Genomic DNA, 16,374 nt, shown 5'->3' on the forward strand with positions numbered 1-16,374 from the left:
GGGGGAATATAATCTTGTGGCAAGCGCAACAAGCCCGCAAGGGGACAAGTTTCTTCACTAGGTGGACTTTATGGGCATGGAACCGCACTTCCGCCCTCACTGCACGTCACTTCCAGGTCCCTAGCACGAAGGGGAAGTAAACTCTACCCTTTTTTTGGGAATTTGGATCGCGTGAAATGACGTTTCCGCCAGTAGAGGGCGTGTGCTGAGTAACTACAGCTCAGGCCTGGCCTTTGCGACACCCATACAGGCGTCAAGAAGTAGGAGGCAGCCATCATGCTAAAGGGCAAAACCTATAGCACTGCCATTATTGAGTTGGAAGAGCATTTTGGAGTTATTTGCGGAAACTGCTTCTGAATATGGAGCGTTATCATTTTACACAATGTAAACTGAGGTAATATCTGCCTCTGGTGTGTTCTTAATATATTTTGACAGCCAAGGGGTAACTGATCAATGTACGAAGCAGTCTCTTTATTTCTCTGCTACAAGGCAAGATTACCAAAGGCATTTTCCGCCCACAACTAAGATGGCTGCCGCTACCTCGGGAGGACACTTCCGGTCCAGGGTTTTTTGGAAGCGTCACTCACAGTATGAGATGAAAGGGAAGTGCATGAGCTGAACCAGGGGCTCCGGCCGGGGCTACAGGAAACTGCCTCCCCGGAGACAGGTGAGACACAGAGCGCCAGGAGGAGACCTGGGGCAACGGGGAATGAAACATATGGCACAGGAGAGAGGCATGAGGCAGCCACACAGGAGAGGGGGTGAGAGGCATGAGGCAGCCACACAGGAGACAAGGGAGAGAGAGAGGCATGAGGCAGCCACACAGGAGAAGGAGGAGAGAGGCATGAGGCAGACACACAGGAGAGGGGGTGAGAGGCATGAGGCAGACACACAGGAGAGGGGGTGAGAAGCATGAGGCAGCCACACAGGAGAAGGGGGTGAGAGGCATGAGGCAGACACACAGGAGAAGGGGGAGAGAGGCATGAGGCAGGCACACAGGAGAGGGGGAGAGAGGCATAAGGCAGCCACACAGGAGAAGGGAGTGAGAGGCATGAGGCAGCCACACAGGAGAAGGGGGAGAGAGGCATGAGGCAGCCACACAGGAGACGAGGGAGAGAGAGGCATGAGGCAGCCACACAGGAGACAAGGGAGAGAGAGAGGCATGAGGCAGCCACACAGGAGGAGGAGGAGAGAGGCATGAGGCAGCCACACAGGAGAAGGAGGAGAGAGGCATGAGGCGGACACACAGGAGAGGGGGAGAGAAAGAGAGGCATGAGAGACAGGAGGAGACCTGGGGCAACGGGGAATGAGACATATGGCACAGGAGAGGCATGAGGCAGCCACACAGGAGAAGGGGGTGAGAGGCATGAGACAGCCACACAGGAGAAGGGGAAGAGAGAGGCATGAGGCAGCCACACAGTAGAGGGGGTGATAGGTATGAGGCAGCCACACAGGAGAGGGGGGAGAGAGAGGCATGAGACACAGGAGGAGACCTGGAGCAATGGGGAATGAGACATATGGCACAGAAGAGAGGCATGTTGCTGCCACACAGAAGGGGGAGAGAGGCATGAGGCAGCCACACAGGAGAAGGAGGAGAGAGGCATGAGGCAGCCACACAGGAGAAGGGGGTGAGAGGCATGAGGCAGCCACACAGGAGAAGGGGGTGAGAGGCATGAGGCAGCCACACAGGAGAAGGGGGTATGAGGCAGCCACACAGGAGAAGGGGGCGAGAGGCATGAGGCAGCCACACAGGAGAAGGGGGTGAGAGGCATGAGGCAGCCACACAGGAGAAGGGGGTGAGAGGCATGAGGCAGCCACACAGGAGACAAGGGAGAGAGAGAGGCATGAGGCAGCCACACAGGAGAAGGAGGAGAGAGGCATGAGGCAGACACACAGGAGAGGGGGTGAGAGGCATGAGGCAGACACACAGGAGAGGGGGTGAGAAGCATGAGGCAGCCACACAGGAGAAGGGGGTGAGAGGCATGAGGCAGACACACAGGAGAAGGGGGAGAGAGGCATGAGGCAGGCACACAGGAGAGGGGGAGAGAGGCATAAGGCAGCCACACAGGAGAAGGGAGTGAGAGGCATGAGGCAGCCACACAGGAGAAGGGGGAGAGAGGCATGAGGCAGCCACACAGGAGACGAGGGAGAGAGAGGCATGAGGCAGCCACACAGGAGACAAGGGAGAGAGAGAGGCATGAGGCAGCCACACAGGAGGAGGAGGAGAGAGGCATGAGGCAGCCACACAGGAGAAGGAGGAGAGAGGCATGAGGCGGACACACAGGAGAGGGGGAGAGAAAGAGAGGCATGAGAGACAGGAGGAGACCTGGGGCAACGGGGAATGAGACATATGGCACAGGAGAGGCATGAGGCAGCCACACAGGAGAAGGGGGTGAGAGGCATGAGACAGCCACACAGGAGAAGGGGAAGAGAGAGGCATGAGGCAGCCACACAGTAGAGGGGGTGATAGGTATGAGGCAGCCACACAGGAGAGGGGGAGAGAGAGGCATGAGACACAGGAGGAGACCTGGAGCAATGGGGAATGAGACATATGGCACAGAAGAGAGGCATGTTGCTGCCACACAGAAGGGGGAGAGAGGCATGAGGCAGCCACACAGGAGAAGGAGGAGAGAGGCATGAGGCAGCCACACAGGAGAAGGGGGTGAGAGGCATGAGGCAGCCACACAGGAGAAGGGGGTGAGAGGCATGAGGCAGCCACACAGGAGAAGGGGGTATGAGGCAGCCACACAGGAGAAGGGGGCGAGAGGCATGAGGCAGCCACACAGGAGAAGGGGGTGAGAGGCATGAGGCAGCCACACAGGAGAAGGGGGTGAGAGGCATGAGGCAGCCACACAGGAGAAGGGGGTGAGAGGCATGAGGCAGCCACACAGGAGAGGGGGTGAGAGGCATGAGGCAGCCACACAGGAGAAGGGGGAGAAAGAGAGGCATGAGGCAGGCACACAGGAGAAGGGGGTGAGAGGCATGAGGCAGCCACACAGGAGAGGGGGTGAGAGGCATGAGGCAGCCACACAGGAGAAGGGGGAGAAAGAGGAGAAAGAGAGGCAAGAGACATAGGAGGAGACCTGGAGCAACGGGGAATGAGACATGTGGCACAGAAGAGAGGCATGAGGCAGGCACACAGGAGAATGGGGGGAGAGGCATGAGGCAGCGACACAGGAGAGGGGGAGAGAGGCATGAGACAGCCACACAGGAGAGGGGGAGAGAGGCATGAGACAGCCACACATGATACAGGAAAGAGGAGAGAGACCGGTAAGAGGTATGTTGGAGGAGAGAGCTATGTAAGATGATATAGCTACACATGAGACAGCAGAGATTAGAGATGGCTACACATGAAACAGAAGATAGAGACCACAGTCAGAGGCTGGGTGTGTGGCATCCAGCTGCTACATGTCTGGTGTAATTGTGTATAGCAGCGGCTCCCAAACTGAGTACTGAGGTAGTAATGACATCATCTGTGCTGAAGCATGGGCTGTAGTGGTGGAGTTTGGGAACCTCTGGTGTACAATATAGTGACTGTGGGTAATGAGCTCACTGAGGGTGCTATGCTGTCACTAAACCACTGTAGTACAGAGCAACTATTGTAATTGTAGTAGGGTGTCACTTGTACACAATAAGTTAATGTGAAGAGGGTAACCGACCCAACCACTCTAATGCCGCACATCCACTAGCAGACCAGAAAACGACTGCGTGATTACGACATTGTAATGGTGCAGTTGTTTCAGTCTGTGATGAGCCTGCACTGAGCGATTGATCAGTGCAGGCACCCTCCATCATCTGTGACCATGCCCAATTTGTCGTTATGGACAGATTGACCGGCATGTTCACCCCATGATTGATGTCTGAAACGACCAGCGGGAGCGTGCATCGCTGGTCGTTTCTGACATAAAAGTGCACAATTACGATGTCGTAATCGTGCAGTCGCTCAGTATTATCGGCAGGTGGATGTGCGCCTTAACACAAATCTGCATCGCAAGAATATCTTTCAGGAAATGTACGAAGTGTTATATTATTTCACAAACCGTTTCACTTCCTCTTTTAAGTCTAAACAAAGGGAATTGGTTTGAGAAGAGAATATTAACATTTAAGAAATGGTGGTCTACCCAATGGACACCACTTGGAGGACTGGTATGATTTTGCGATCTATGGGCCTGATTCAGCAAGGATCACAACTAATACGCACGCAATCTACTGATTATTGCGTATGCATCGCAGTGCACCAACCGGCCACTGCGACCTGGACTGCGATCGCAGTGACTACGCAGACCTATCGCAGAGTGATTGACAGCAGCGTTTGGGGGTTGTGCGTTTGAACGCTGTTGCATGGGCGTGCATAAATTAGCCATTGTGATAGGCTGTGCAGCTTGAGCTCCCACTGCCTGCAATGAAGTTAGCAATTGAGGGACTGATGGTACCGGTTGTTTTGCTATTTAGCTAAGTGTTATGGATGTGCGTAAGGGGATGTGGGCATCCTTATATTGGGCTGTGACGGAATTGCAATCAGCATATTTGCGCAGTGGATCTGCGTGCGATTACAAAGCTGCAATAGCGATCCTTACTGAATCAGGTCCTATTAGCACTACTTGTAGTCACAGGATGACCATAGGCCATCGTTTTCCAGCATTCAGTTTCTGTATTACAAGCTGTGGTCGGGTATAATTCTTATCAAAGTGTAACCACAATGTGCGCTTCTAGATGCAAGGTCTCCTAGTTATTCCTTTTTGCACTTCTGCTTGTTGATTGGATGGAAGGAAAATCTGGTAACGTATGGGAGAAACTGATGATCAGCAATTTGCTCCTAAATGCCAGAAAACAGATGAAAATGGCGTCAGACAAGTTTGCTAAATGTTTGATCTAAACCAGCGGTTCTCAAACTGTGGGTCGCGCCCATCTCAGCATGGGGTCGCAACTCACCCAAAGCAAGTTAAAATGCCTGGACCAGTCCCACTCCCTGGCACCGCTACAGTGTTAATTCTGAGAGGTACACCTGCGTCAGCAGTCCCCCGCCGGGTCCTCCTCCCAGCACTGTGATTGACACCCATGAGACGTCCCGACGTTCGTGCGCCATGACGTCACCCGGGTGTCAGTCACAGTGAAGGAGCCACACCGCAGCCTGTATAATTGTAGGACGGAGTCACTGCCCTGCGCTATTAACAGCGAGTGGCAGCTTTATATATAGTGTTAAAAAGAAAGAACCATTTTTAATGGTAAGTAAAGTAAAATGTAGAACTAGGGTCATAAATGAAAGTAGGATGATGTTTATACATGTTACACAACCTCCCTTGTCCATCGTCTTCCCTATATCAGCTTTCTTATATATGTGTATGCCATACAATCTTTAAGGAAGATGATGGTCCTAAAACAAATATAGGAAAGATGATGGGCAAGGGGGTAATGTGCATACATTTTATGCCTCATCACCCCCCCCCCCCCCCCATCATCTTTTTATATTATGCCACCTTTCTTATGAGTATCATCTTTCTTATACATTTATGCCCATCATATTCCTTTTTATAGCATACAAATATATAAGAAATATAATGGGCATAAATATATATAAGCAAGATGATGGACATTAATAAAATTATATACATAAAAGTGTAATTAGAAAAATCAACAGGGGCGGGATGCATCACGCCGCCTTTCCCATGCATGCCGGTGTTGATTACGCCGCTATGCATGAAGGTGACCGCAAAGACAGCTCTCTCGGTAAAAGCTGTCCTTTGCAAATGAGGGACTTCCGGGACCATGACCCAGAAGTCCCTCTGGTGTCATTCTGAGCATGTGCAGAGTGACATGCGCTGCTAAGGGTGCTAGGAGGGATCTGATTGGCGTTATTTGAAGATGGTGTTATCCACCACTTGGTGCATACAGTATCAGAAATGCGGTCAGAACCCTGAAAACAGCATTTTTGGGGGTTTGAGCGCATTTCTCTCATTGCTGCATCCCGCCCCAGATCTTAAAAAAAAATGTGTTACCTATAAATATATAGGGGCATCGTTCTGCGGTAACTTCCTGGGGTCCTGTAAAAAAAAAAAATGTTTTGTCAGACGGGGTCCCGGCGCAAAATAGTTTGAGAACCCCTGATCTAAACAATTTGTTCAAACATCAGTTTTTGCCCATTTTCCGGCGTTTGGGAGCAAATTGCTGATTGTCATTTGCTGTCATACCTTACCCGATATTCATTCCAACCAATCAGCTAGTTGGATGGTTGGACAGATAATCTGTACGTGTGTCTGCAGCTTATGACTGGCATACTTATCAGTGGTTTAGGCCATGATGCACTTGGAGATCCTATATCGGCTGTAGCTGTCATTGTTTTGCTCTGTGAAATAATCTGTTACCACCATGTGACTATCTGATCACAGGACAGACGTGTGATCGAATGCATCCTGTGTAAGTCCACGAGTTACATGCCGTATGCACTGTGCAGCTCATTGTGGTTTTCTGGTGGCAGTTAGCTGGTTCCTAGATTGTGCATCATCCTGCCCAGCAAGACTTGTATTTCATATGAGGTTCTGTGTGGCTGATGCCTGTGTGCCTGACCTCTATCTGCGCTTTCAGACGCGGAGCATGGAGAATGATGAATTTTCGACAGAGGATGGGATGGATCGGGGTCGGCCTCTACCTCTTCGTGAGCGCTGCTGCCTTTTATTACGTCTTTGAAATCAACGACACCTACAACACACTGGCCCTGGAGCAAGTACAGGTGAAGCCACGAGATCCCGACACTGAAGCATCATGGGTACACTCCTTAAAAGCCCGCCTGCTCTCCCTGCCCTTCTGGCTCTGGGCTGCCTTGTTTCTCCTGCCCTACTTCCAGGTCTTCCTGTTCCTATATTCCTGCACAAGAGCCGACCCCAGGACCGTGGGTTACTGTATTATTCCCATATGCCTGGCTGTCCTGTGCAACCGTCAGCAGTCTTTCATCAAGGCCTCTAATCAGATCAGCAGACTGCAGTTGATTGAAACTTAAATCTCTTCTGTCTTTGGGTTATGGACCATGAGCAAAAAGAAAACGCTGATTGCAAACCCTGCAAATGAAGATTGGACTAACGTGCCTCTTTCTTTTCTTTTTTTAAAAGTCGTGGAAAGTATTGCCTGGCTGCTATAACCTTGGGTGGAAACTGCACTGTAATTGTTTAAACAGTCTAAAATGACTGATGTTGAATAACCGGTTTTATGGAGATCAGTTTTCGCTTTCCGACATCTTGGATACGCTGTAAGAGGCATCACTCCACTTACGAAATGTATCTGCCACCAGCAGCCCTCGGAGTCGGGGAGGTTTTAATGACTCGTCATCTGTCTCTTGCTACCACTGTGTTCTACAATGTAGTCACTGGTTCCGGGGCAGGGCGATTTACACTTGATTTTTATATACAGAAATGACAGTGGATGATGTGTTGAAATGTAATTTTTGTATTTGAAACGTAATCGGATCTTGTCAGACGTTTTCTAAGCTGTTTACGTGGATGAGCTGCGCTACCAGTGACTGCGTCAAATAAATTATGGAATTAAAAAAGAAAAAAAATACAAAAATGTTTATTTCAAATGAAATTATTCTAAAGCTCATTTTATATCAGTTTTGTCGGGGATACGTGATGAGGCCGATTGGTAAACATTGGACACTTGTCAGTGTTTGAATGTTTTTCCCCTCGGTGATTAGTTGTAGAATTGCTTTGTGCGGTTCCTCTGTGTCTGTATAACGCCCCGGCTACACACGGTACAAACCTGCCACTTGGCCTGAGCCCAAACCACCCACACACACATACTGTACACAAAGGGGAAACTGCACCAGAGCTGGACGTCTGATATTTGGGTCATACCTCATTTGGGTCTCCATTTATTAATGATCGCTATTGCAATGCAATCTGGTCATAATACCGTCCATCATCTCATTGCAATAAGCGATCATAGCGCCCGGATTTATCATCTGGGACATGCTGGGACACGGGCTCTAAATAGGAGTTTGTTCCTGCGATGTCCCCGGAGAGCTGCCGGCCAGTGCCATGGCTGCTGGGCATGCATAGTCACGCTGACTGCACATGCACGGCCGCCATTGCCTGGGAGGGTTCCTCCCGCTAATTGTGCGTGGTGTAGCCCATAAGCTACAGGGGCTAACGCCATCTTCAGATGGCGTTCGCTGCGGGGGCCAATATCAGGGATGCATCGCATTACAGATGTTGGTACATTTGGCAGCATCGCATCCCCCATAGGAACCTATGGGATATACGGCTGCCTGCGGGAGTGGAGGGATCACAGCAGGTATCTGAGATACCTGCTGCAGTCCCTCCTTCATACATCCGGGGGATACTAAATTTTGTGGTTAACCCCTGAAACCGGGTGTTTTTGGGGCTTATACCTGAAATATACATTGGTAAATGGGCACCCAGGGGTCTGTTTAGTGTATTTGGAAGATGACCCCACACACAGACCAATTGCAGCCATCTATGAACTCCATTTACCAACATGTAGATTTAGTTCAGATTAGCTAGCTAATAATAAGGCTACACGCTATAATATTGGGCCTATTGACGCATATCACTACAGACATTGCAGCACCTCTGACCAGCTATTGTCTGAAGGACAAGAGCTACAGCAACGACATATCAAGCTCTACTGTGTAGGGATATTTATTCCAACAATACAGCCATAAAATAGATTTATAGAAAATGGGTAACTGCAGTATATCCTCCTCAAATCTGTTCAAATACAAATGTAAATGCAATACTTATTGCTAGTGTCTGGTTAAGCTGTTGCCTCTATTTGGGGCATTTAAAAGGCTGCACTATTAACATTTTTGGTACTAAAGCACGCTTGTCACCTACACAGTGGAGGCAGCTATGTGGGTCAACACAATAATCATGAGAATGCAGCGATCGGTTCGGAAAGGACCAGACACCTTGTGCCTCATTGGTTCCTAGTGACTGGATAGGCTGCATTCTCAGTGATGTCACTGGCTCCTAGTGACTGGATAGGCTGCATTCTCAGTGATGTCACTGGCTCCTAGTGACTGGATAGGCTGCATTCTCAGTGATGTCACTGGTTCCTAGTGACAGGATAGGCTGCATTCTCAGTGATGTCACTGGTTCCTAGTGACTGGATAGGCTGCATTCTCAGTGATGTCACTGGTTCCTAGTGACTGGATAGGCTGCATTCTCAGTGATGTCACTGGCTCATGGTGAATGGTTAGGCTGCTTTCTCAGTGATGTCACTGGCTCATGGTGAATGGATAGGCTGCATTCTCAGTGATGTCACTGGCTCATGGTGAATGGTTAGGCTGCATTCTCAGTGATGTCACTGGCTCATGGTGAATGGTTAGGCTGCTTTCTCAGTGATGTCACTGGCTCATGGTGAATGGATAGGCTGCATTCTCAGTGATGTCACTGGCTCATGGTGAATGGATAGGCTGCATTCTCAGTGATGTCACTGGCTCATGGTGAATGGATAGGCTGCATTCTCAGTGATGTCACTGGCTCATGGTGAATGGATAGGCTGCATTCTCAGTGATGTCACTGGCTCATGGTGAATGGTTAGGCTGCTTTCTCAGTGATGTCACTGGCTCATGGTGAATGGATAGGCTGCATTCTCAGTGATGTCACTGGCTCATGGTGAATGGTTAGGCTGCATTCTCAGTGATGTCACTGGCTCATGGTGAATGGATAGGCTGCATTCTCAGTGATGTCACTGGCTCATGGTGAATGGATAGGCTGCATTCTCAGTGATGTCACTGGCTCATGGTGAATGGATAGGCTGCATTCTCAGTGATGTCACTGGCTCATGGTGAATGGATAGGCTGCATTCTCAGTGATGTCACTGGCTCATGGTGAATGGATAGGCTGCATTCTCAGTGATGTCACTGGCTCATTGTGAATGGATAGGCTGCTTTCTCAGTGATGTCACTGGCTCATGGTGAATGGATAGGCTGCATTCTCAGTGATGTCACTGGCTCATGGTGAATGGATAGGCTGCATTCTCAGTGATGTCACTGGCTCATGGTGAATGGATAGGCTGCATTCTCAGTGATGTCACTGGCTCATGGTGAATGGATAGGCTGCATTCTCAGTGATGTCACTGGCTCATGGTGAATGGTTAGGCTGCTTTCTCAGTGATGTCACTGGCTCATGGTGAATGGATAGGCTGCATTCTCAGTGACATCACTGGTTCCTAGTGAATGGATAGGCTGCATTCTCAGTGATGTCACTGGCTCATGGTGAACGGATAGGCTGCATCTTGCCACAAAATGGCTGCTTGCACTATATGTAGGTGACGAACAAATGGATAAGACCCTGAACATGTTGATTTGTGTCCATTTTAAGAAAGTTTAGCAAATGCAACTCGTTGGGCTGATTTTCTTTCCAGTATGTGGTGTTCTATACCTGCCTTGTCTGTATGGAATGAATTGCCTTAATATATGTAAATGAAATGACTTGGGCTGTCTCATGGAAGTAAAGGTTTCTTTAAATGTGGGGTGTATCTCTTTATTAAATGACTCCCTCCCTCTCTCTAATATGTGTATGCTGTGCATCCTATGAGCAAACTCAGGAGTTGTCTCTTTGCCTGTTCCCTGTTTCTCTGCCTATCCTTCCAGTCTGGGATAGCTATATTTGGCTGGGAACCTTGGAGCTCAGATGGGATCTCCCCTGCCATTAATGTTGATGAGGGATCCTCTGCTTTTATATCCATGTAACCCCCAGGCACGGTCACTGGCCCTGTAACTGTTTTAACACTGTCTACAGATATTTGATATTACTGTTATCTGCAAAACTCACTGTTTCAGGGTAAATATCTGGAGTTGCACTAATCATATGTGATGGAAACTTTTTTTTTTTTCTCTCTCTCTAATTTTTGCCTATGTTTCCTAATATAATGCCAAAATATATTTATTCCAATAAAAAAAAAAAAAAAGTTTTTATGTCTGAGTAAGTTAGTTTCTTATCTTCATTTCTCAGAACTATTTGTATGCTTACCAAGTACTCCCTAATAAATGTGTGTAGGTGTGGTTACAAGTATATCTGCCGGGTTACCTCAGCCTACCGAAAATTTAACTAGACTAATGCAGACCTGGTAAGTTCAAGGCGCCCTGCTGCAGTAAAGAAGAGGTATGCCAACCTTATATATAAATATATACACAGTCAGGTGCATAAATATTGGGACATTGACATAATTTTCATATTTTGGCCTCTAGTCACCACCACAATGGCTTTGAAATGAAACAAAGAAGATGTGATTTACCTGCAGACTTTCAGATTTAATTTGAGGGTAATTACATCCAAATCAGGTGAACGGTGTAGGAAATACAACGGTTTCTATATGTGCCTCCCACTTTTTAAGGGGCCAAAAGAAATGGGACTATCAACTCAAAAGCTATTTCATGGACAGATGTGGGCTATTCCCTCGTTATTTCATTATCAATTAAGCAGGTAAAAGGTCTGGAGTTGATTCTAGGTGTGACATTTGCATTTGGAATCAGTTGCTGTCGACTCTCAATATGAGATCCAAAGAGCTGTCACTATCAGTGAAGCAAGCCATCATTAGGATAGATCGTTTTAGCACCTTATCGTGTCCTGGAGTGCCGGGGAGGGTTCAAGGGAAATCGTTCACGACATTGCATTGGTTGCACATCGTCTAGTGCAGGGGTCTTCAAACTTGGCCCTCCAGCTGCTGTGGAACTACACATCCCAGCATGCACTGCCACCTTTTTGATATAACAGCATGCTAAAACTATGTGCAGTGCATGCAGGGATGTGTAGTTCCACAGCATCTGGAGGGCCAAGTTTGGTCTAGTGTGTAGGCACCTATACTACTTGCTTGGCAGAAATGACAGACAGGGCCTGTGACTTTACACAGCAGCCGAGTATACTGCTAGCAAGATTACAATAATGTAATGAAACATGGCATGTTTGTGTTTATGACCGAAGTTTACAAGGGCAATGCTTTTAGTAGCTGTGTTTTGCTAGTAACACATTTTAAACCCTTTGAAATACTGCGTATTACCATGATTGGAAACGCTGGCTTTTAGAACACAATAAACACCAGAGGACAGATGGAGAGATGAGCTAGACAATACTGCTGCGATGTAACACTTTGATAATGACAATGAGGACATATGGAGAAATAGGAGATGAGGTATAAAAAGATGTAGCGGAGCGTAGGGTTGTGAAGGTGGGAATGAGGACACGTTTTGAGATGTGAGGCGAATGCCACAGTGTAGCGCTTGGAAGGGGAGTCAGCGGTAGTGACAAAATATGTTACTGCCGCAGGCGCTGGGTTTTGTGTAGTTAAGCCCACGGTCGGCATCTAGTCCCCACGCTTGCGTACAAAGACGCGGCATCAGTTGCACAATTGATTTTCTGAGCAACTCTATGGTCCATCGGAACTAAGAAGCTGGGGCCAGTAAAGCTGAATGAAAGATGCAGTTGCAGGCTGCGACTCGGCCACATGACATTTGCGACACGCTTGCATTTGATTCGCCACCCCCGTTACCTCCCACAGACATTTGCTGATTGTCACTTGATCTGTGTCCAAGTCCTCACTGCGACCTCCGTCTCTAAACCGACCGGGATGCATGTGCGGTAAAAAATACACTGGCCAGCTTCGCAAACCTCTGCATTACATAGTATTCATGCTAGGGGGCACCGAAAGGGTGTTTGTTTTCCCTCAAAAAGGGGGTGTGGCCAACTGGGGAGAAGGTGTGTTTTGACACTCCCCTATTCGTCACTAATACACCTTTCAGACATCTCGAGGTTCCCGGGAATTTGGCCTGCCTCAGCCAAATTCCCGGGAAGCCAAGTCTGTCTGAAAGGTACCTACCCGGGAACATGTTCCCGGGTAGCTGCCCCTGCAATCGACCAGGGTTTTTCCCGGGACTTAAGTCCCAGGAAACTACCTTGCCTCTGTCTGAATGGTGCTACCCGGGAATTTACTACTCCCGGGCAGCACCGAGCAGCTTTTACATGGAGTTGGCAGCGCAGAGCGTCCTATAGGACGCTCAGCGCTGCTGCTCACCACCAGTCCACACTCGCGCTGGACCACCACTACTGCCCCTATTTCCCGGGCTTAGCATTGGGTGACTGGGTGAGATGCTGGCTCGCTGGGGGTTCTGCCTGCTCCGGCCACTGTAGAGGTGAGAGGCAGGGAGGGCTGGGTGGGACACTGCTGCTGCCGCAAATATGGGTGGGCGACTGCTCTTCGTACACCTGTACCCGGCCTGTCCTGCCCTGGCACCTCAGCCGCTGCTCTGCTCTTCTCTGTGCCCGTGATCAGTGCCAGGCAGGAGACTTGTGTCCAGGGGCAGCCCAGCCAGAGGCCTGGGGGCGAGCTGCCAGGGCACCCATGGGAGGTAGTTTGGGGACATGTTGGGCAGTGTTTCAAATTATGTGCACCCCCACATACACAGCATGCCAGTCACAGGGGGCACATTGTTGTGTGTGATCAGGGCCTGGCACCACTCACATCAGCTCCACCTCATCTTTGTGTCCAGCAGTTGCCATGTAATCTAAAAAACCCTGCTCTTGTCTGAAAGGGGTCTACCTGGGAATTTCCCGGGTAGACGTTGTAGTGTGAAAAGGGGGTCTCTACCAAATACCTGGGAATTTGCACAGGAGAAATTCCTGGGTCTGAGCAGGAAATTTCCTGGGTCGTATGTCTGAAAGGGGTATTACGGAGGTGCTGGGCTTCCCCCAAGCTCTTGTCGAATAATTGCATGCGACCGCAAATCAACTGTTATCGGACGATTTGGTCGTCCGCTGTCCGATTTATGTTGGTACAATCCATGACGCACCATTGCGTGCGCGCGTATCCACACAACACTAAATAGCGAATAATATACAACACTCACACTGACACAATATTCATACAGGGTTTAGTTAGTAATGAGAAACAGCTTCTGTATACATGTCTGAGAAAAGTAATTAAAAAATATATACATCAGGATACTGAGTGTTTTACATATAAATTGAGAAGCCCTGCATACAGATAAGTATGGCTGTGGCAATTGAAATATAACCCAGACACTGATATGCACAACTGAATTTGTCTGAGTGAGAAGTTAGAAAACAATGGTCGGAGGTTTGCTTAAGAAGTACTGACAAGTGTGTTCTAAATAGGCTGAGGAAAACCTTTGAATTAGCTATCAGACGAAGTGGTAACGGCAGTCAGCTGGAGGGTCCCCACCCTGCTTGAAAGTGAACCCAGCTGCTTGTAACACATTGCACTGTAGTTTTAAAATATGTTAGAAAGGGATAATATATTAAATCCATCATAAATACACTGAATTGCATAACACACACACAGACTTACATGCATACACACATTAAACAAAACATATAAATATTATAAAAGCACAAAACACAAATGCACCCCACATATATTAGCGAAACTACGCAATATTCTTACACTTACACATTGCACACTTACATAAAAAGGTTCCCTAGCATTAAGGTTAATCAAGGTTTATTCATTACTAATTACGTAATGAAGCGACTGTATTTAAGATCTCAGGTTTAGTACATGACAAGCAGACAGTGTTTGGTGCTATTCTCTAAACCACTGTTTATTTGCAGACTTCCGGCTCCATCGGCAAGGAGATCGCAGCAGGCATTCGCAAGATATGAATTATAGGTTAGAATGTATGTAGTGTCTATTGATTAGTTAAAACGGATACAAAGAAGCTGTTGTAGACTGAACTATTACAATACAAACTGACCTATGAACTGCGTCGTAACAGGAGAACCAGGAAGAACCAATGAGATTATGCCAACTTGTTCTATTGTATTGCCTATCTCAGCAAGGGTTTATATGCAAGGTCCCTGAACCTGCTAGGCAGTCATCATATTCTTTCTGTTGACGGAGGCTTCACCTTTGATGCCGGAAATCTGGATCCAGAGCGCATGCGTAATGTATTGACTGTACCTTGTTTATGTATAATCTTTTGTGCTAATTGTATTTAGATCACAGCATGTAACTATCTGCTTTTTAGGGAATATCTTTTTGTGCTTCGGAACCACAATCCAAGTCTGGAAAGCAATTATTTCTTGTGCGATCGAAAACGCTAAATAGCAACATTTAGGGTGTATAGATAGGTAGGAATCAATACTCTCCCCTCATGGTGAATAATACATTGCATACACCTCTTTCCGCACACACTATAGCAATTATACCTGTGAGTGGGCGGGCTTACTCTGCCACCAGTTATACCTGTGAGTGGGCGGGCTTACTCTGCCACCAGTTATACCTGTGACTGGGCGGGCTTACTCTGCCACCAGTTATACCTGTGACTGGGCGGGCTTACTCTGCCACCAGTTATACCTGTGACTGGGCGGGCTTACTCTGCCACCAGTTATACCTGTGAGTGGGCGGGCTTACTCTGCCACCAGTTATACCTGTGACTGGGCGGGCTTACTCTGCCACCAGTTATACCTGTGACTGGGCGGGCTTACTCTGCCACCAGTTATACCTGTGACTGGGCGGGCTTACTCTGCCACCAGTTATACCTGTGACTGGGCGGGCTTACTCTGCCACCAGTTATACCTGTGACTGGGCGGGCTTACTCTGCCACCAGTTATACCTGTGACTGGGCGGGCTTACTCTGCCACCAGTTATACCTGTGACTGGGCGGGCTTACTCTGCCACCAGTTATACCTGTGACTGGGCGGGCTTACTCTGCCACCAGTTATACCTGTGACTGGGCGGGCTTACTCTGCCACCAGTTATACCTGTGACTGGGCGGGCTTACTCTGCCACCAGTTATACCTGTGACTGGGCGGGCTTACTCTGCCACCAGTTATACCTGTGACTGGGCGGGCTTACTCTGCCATCAGTTATACCTGTGACTGGGCGGGCTTACTCTGCCACCAGTTATACCTGTGACTGGGCGGGCTTACTCTGCCACCAGTTACACCTGTGAGTGGGCGGGTTTACCCTACCACCAGTTATACCTGTGAGTGGGCGGGTTTACCCTGCCACCAGTTATACCTGTGACTTTTTGCACACACAATATAACAGCCAGTGCCTCTCTCTCTGCACACACTATAACAGCCAGTGCCTCTCTCTCTCTCTGCACACACTATAACAGCCAGTGTCTCTCTGCACAAATATAACAGCCAGTGCCTCTCTGCACACGCTATAACAGCCAGTGTCTCTCTCTGCACACACTATAACAGCCAGTGCCTCTCTCTCTGCACACACTATAACAGCCAGTGCCTCTCTCTGCACACACTATAACAGCCAGTGTCTCTCTCTGCGCACACCATAACAGCCACTGTCTCTGCACACACTATAACAGCCAGTGCTCCTCTCTCTCTGCACACACTATAACAGCCAGTGCTCCTCTCTCTCTGCACACACTATAACAGC

At 48.6% G+C, this 16,374-nt stretch overlaps 1 protein-coding gene across 1 annotated transcript; it reads left to right on the forward strand.

Annotated features, from left to right (window-relative positions):
• Positions 1 to 254: 254 nt before the first annotated feature.
• LYSET (lysosomal enzyme trafficking factor) lies at positions 255 to 10,913 on the forward strand. The gene is made up of 2 exons (XM_088462980.1): positions 255 to 667; positions 6,583 to 10,913. Exon 2 carries the CDS (start codon positions 6,599 to 6,601, stop codon positions 6,992 to 6,994), a length of 396 nt encoding a protein of 131 aa, XP_088319106.1. The 5' UTR covers positions 255 to 667; positions 6,583 to 6,598; the 3' UTR covers positions 6,995 to 10,913.
• The last annotated feature ends 5,461 nt before the right edge of the window (positions 10,914 to 16,374 follow it).

Source organism: Taudactylus pleione, unplaced genomic scaffold, assembly GCF_031769625.1.
Source record: "Taudactylus pleione unplaced genomic scaffold, aTauple2 ptg001303l, whole genome shotgun sequence".
In the NCBI taxonomy this organism is placed as follows: domain Eukaryota; kingdom Metazoa; phylum Chordata; class Amphibia; order Anura; family Myobatrachidae; genus Taudactylus; species Taudactylus pleione.

What these genes read in the sequence shown, in the direction of transcription:
- LYSET (XM_088462980.1), top strand. Translation starts at nt 6,599, where the DNA reads ATGATGAATTTTCGACAGAGGATGGGATGGATCGGGGTCGGCCTCTAC.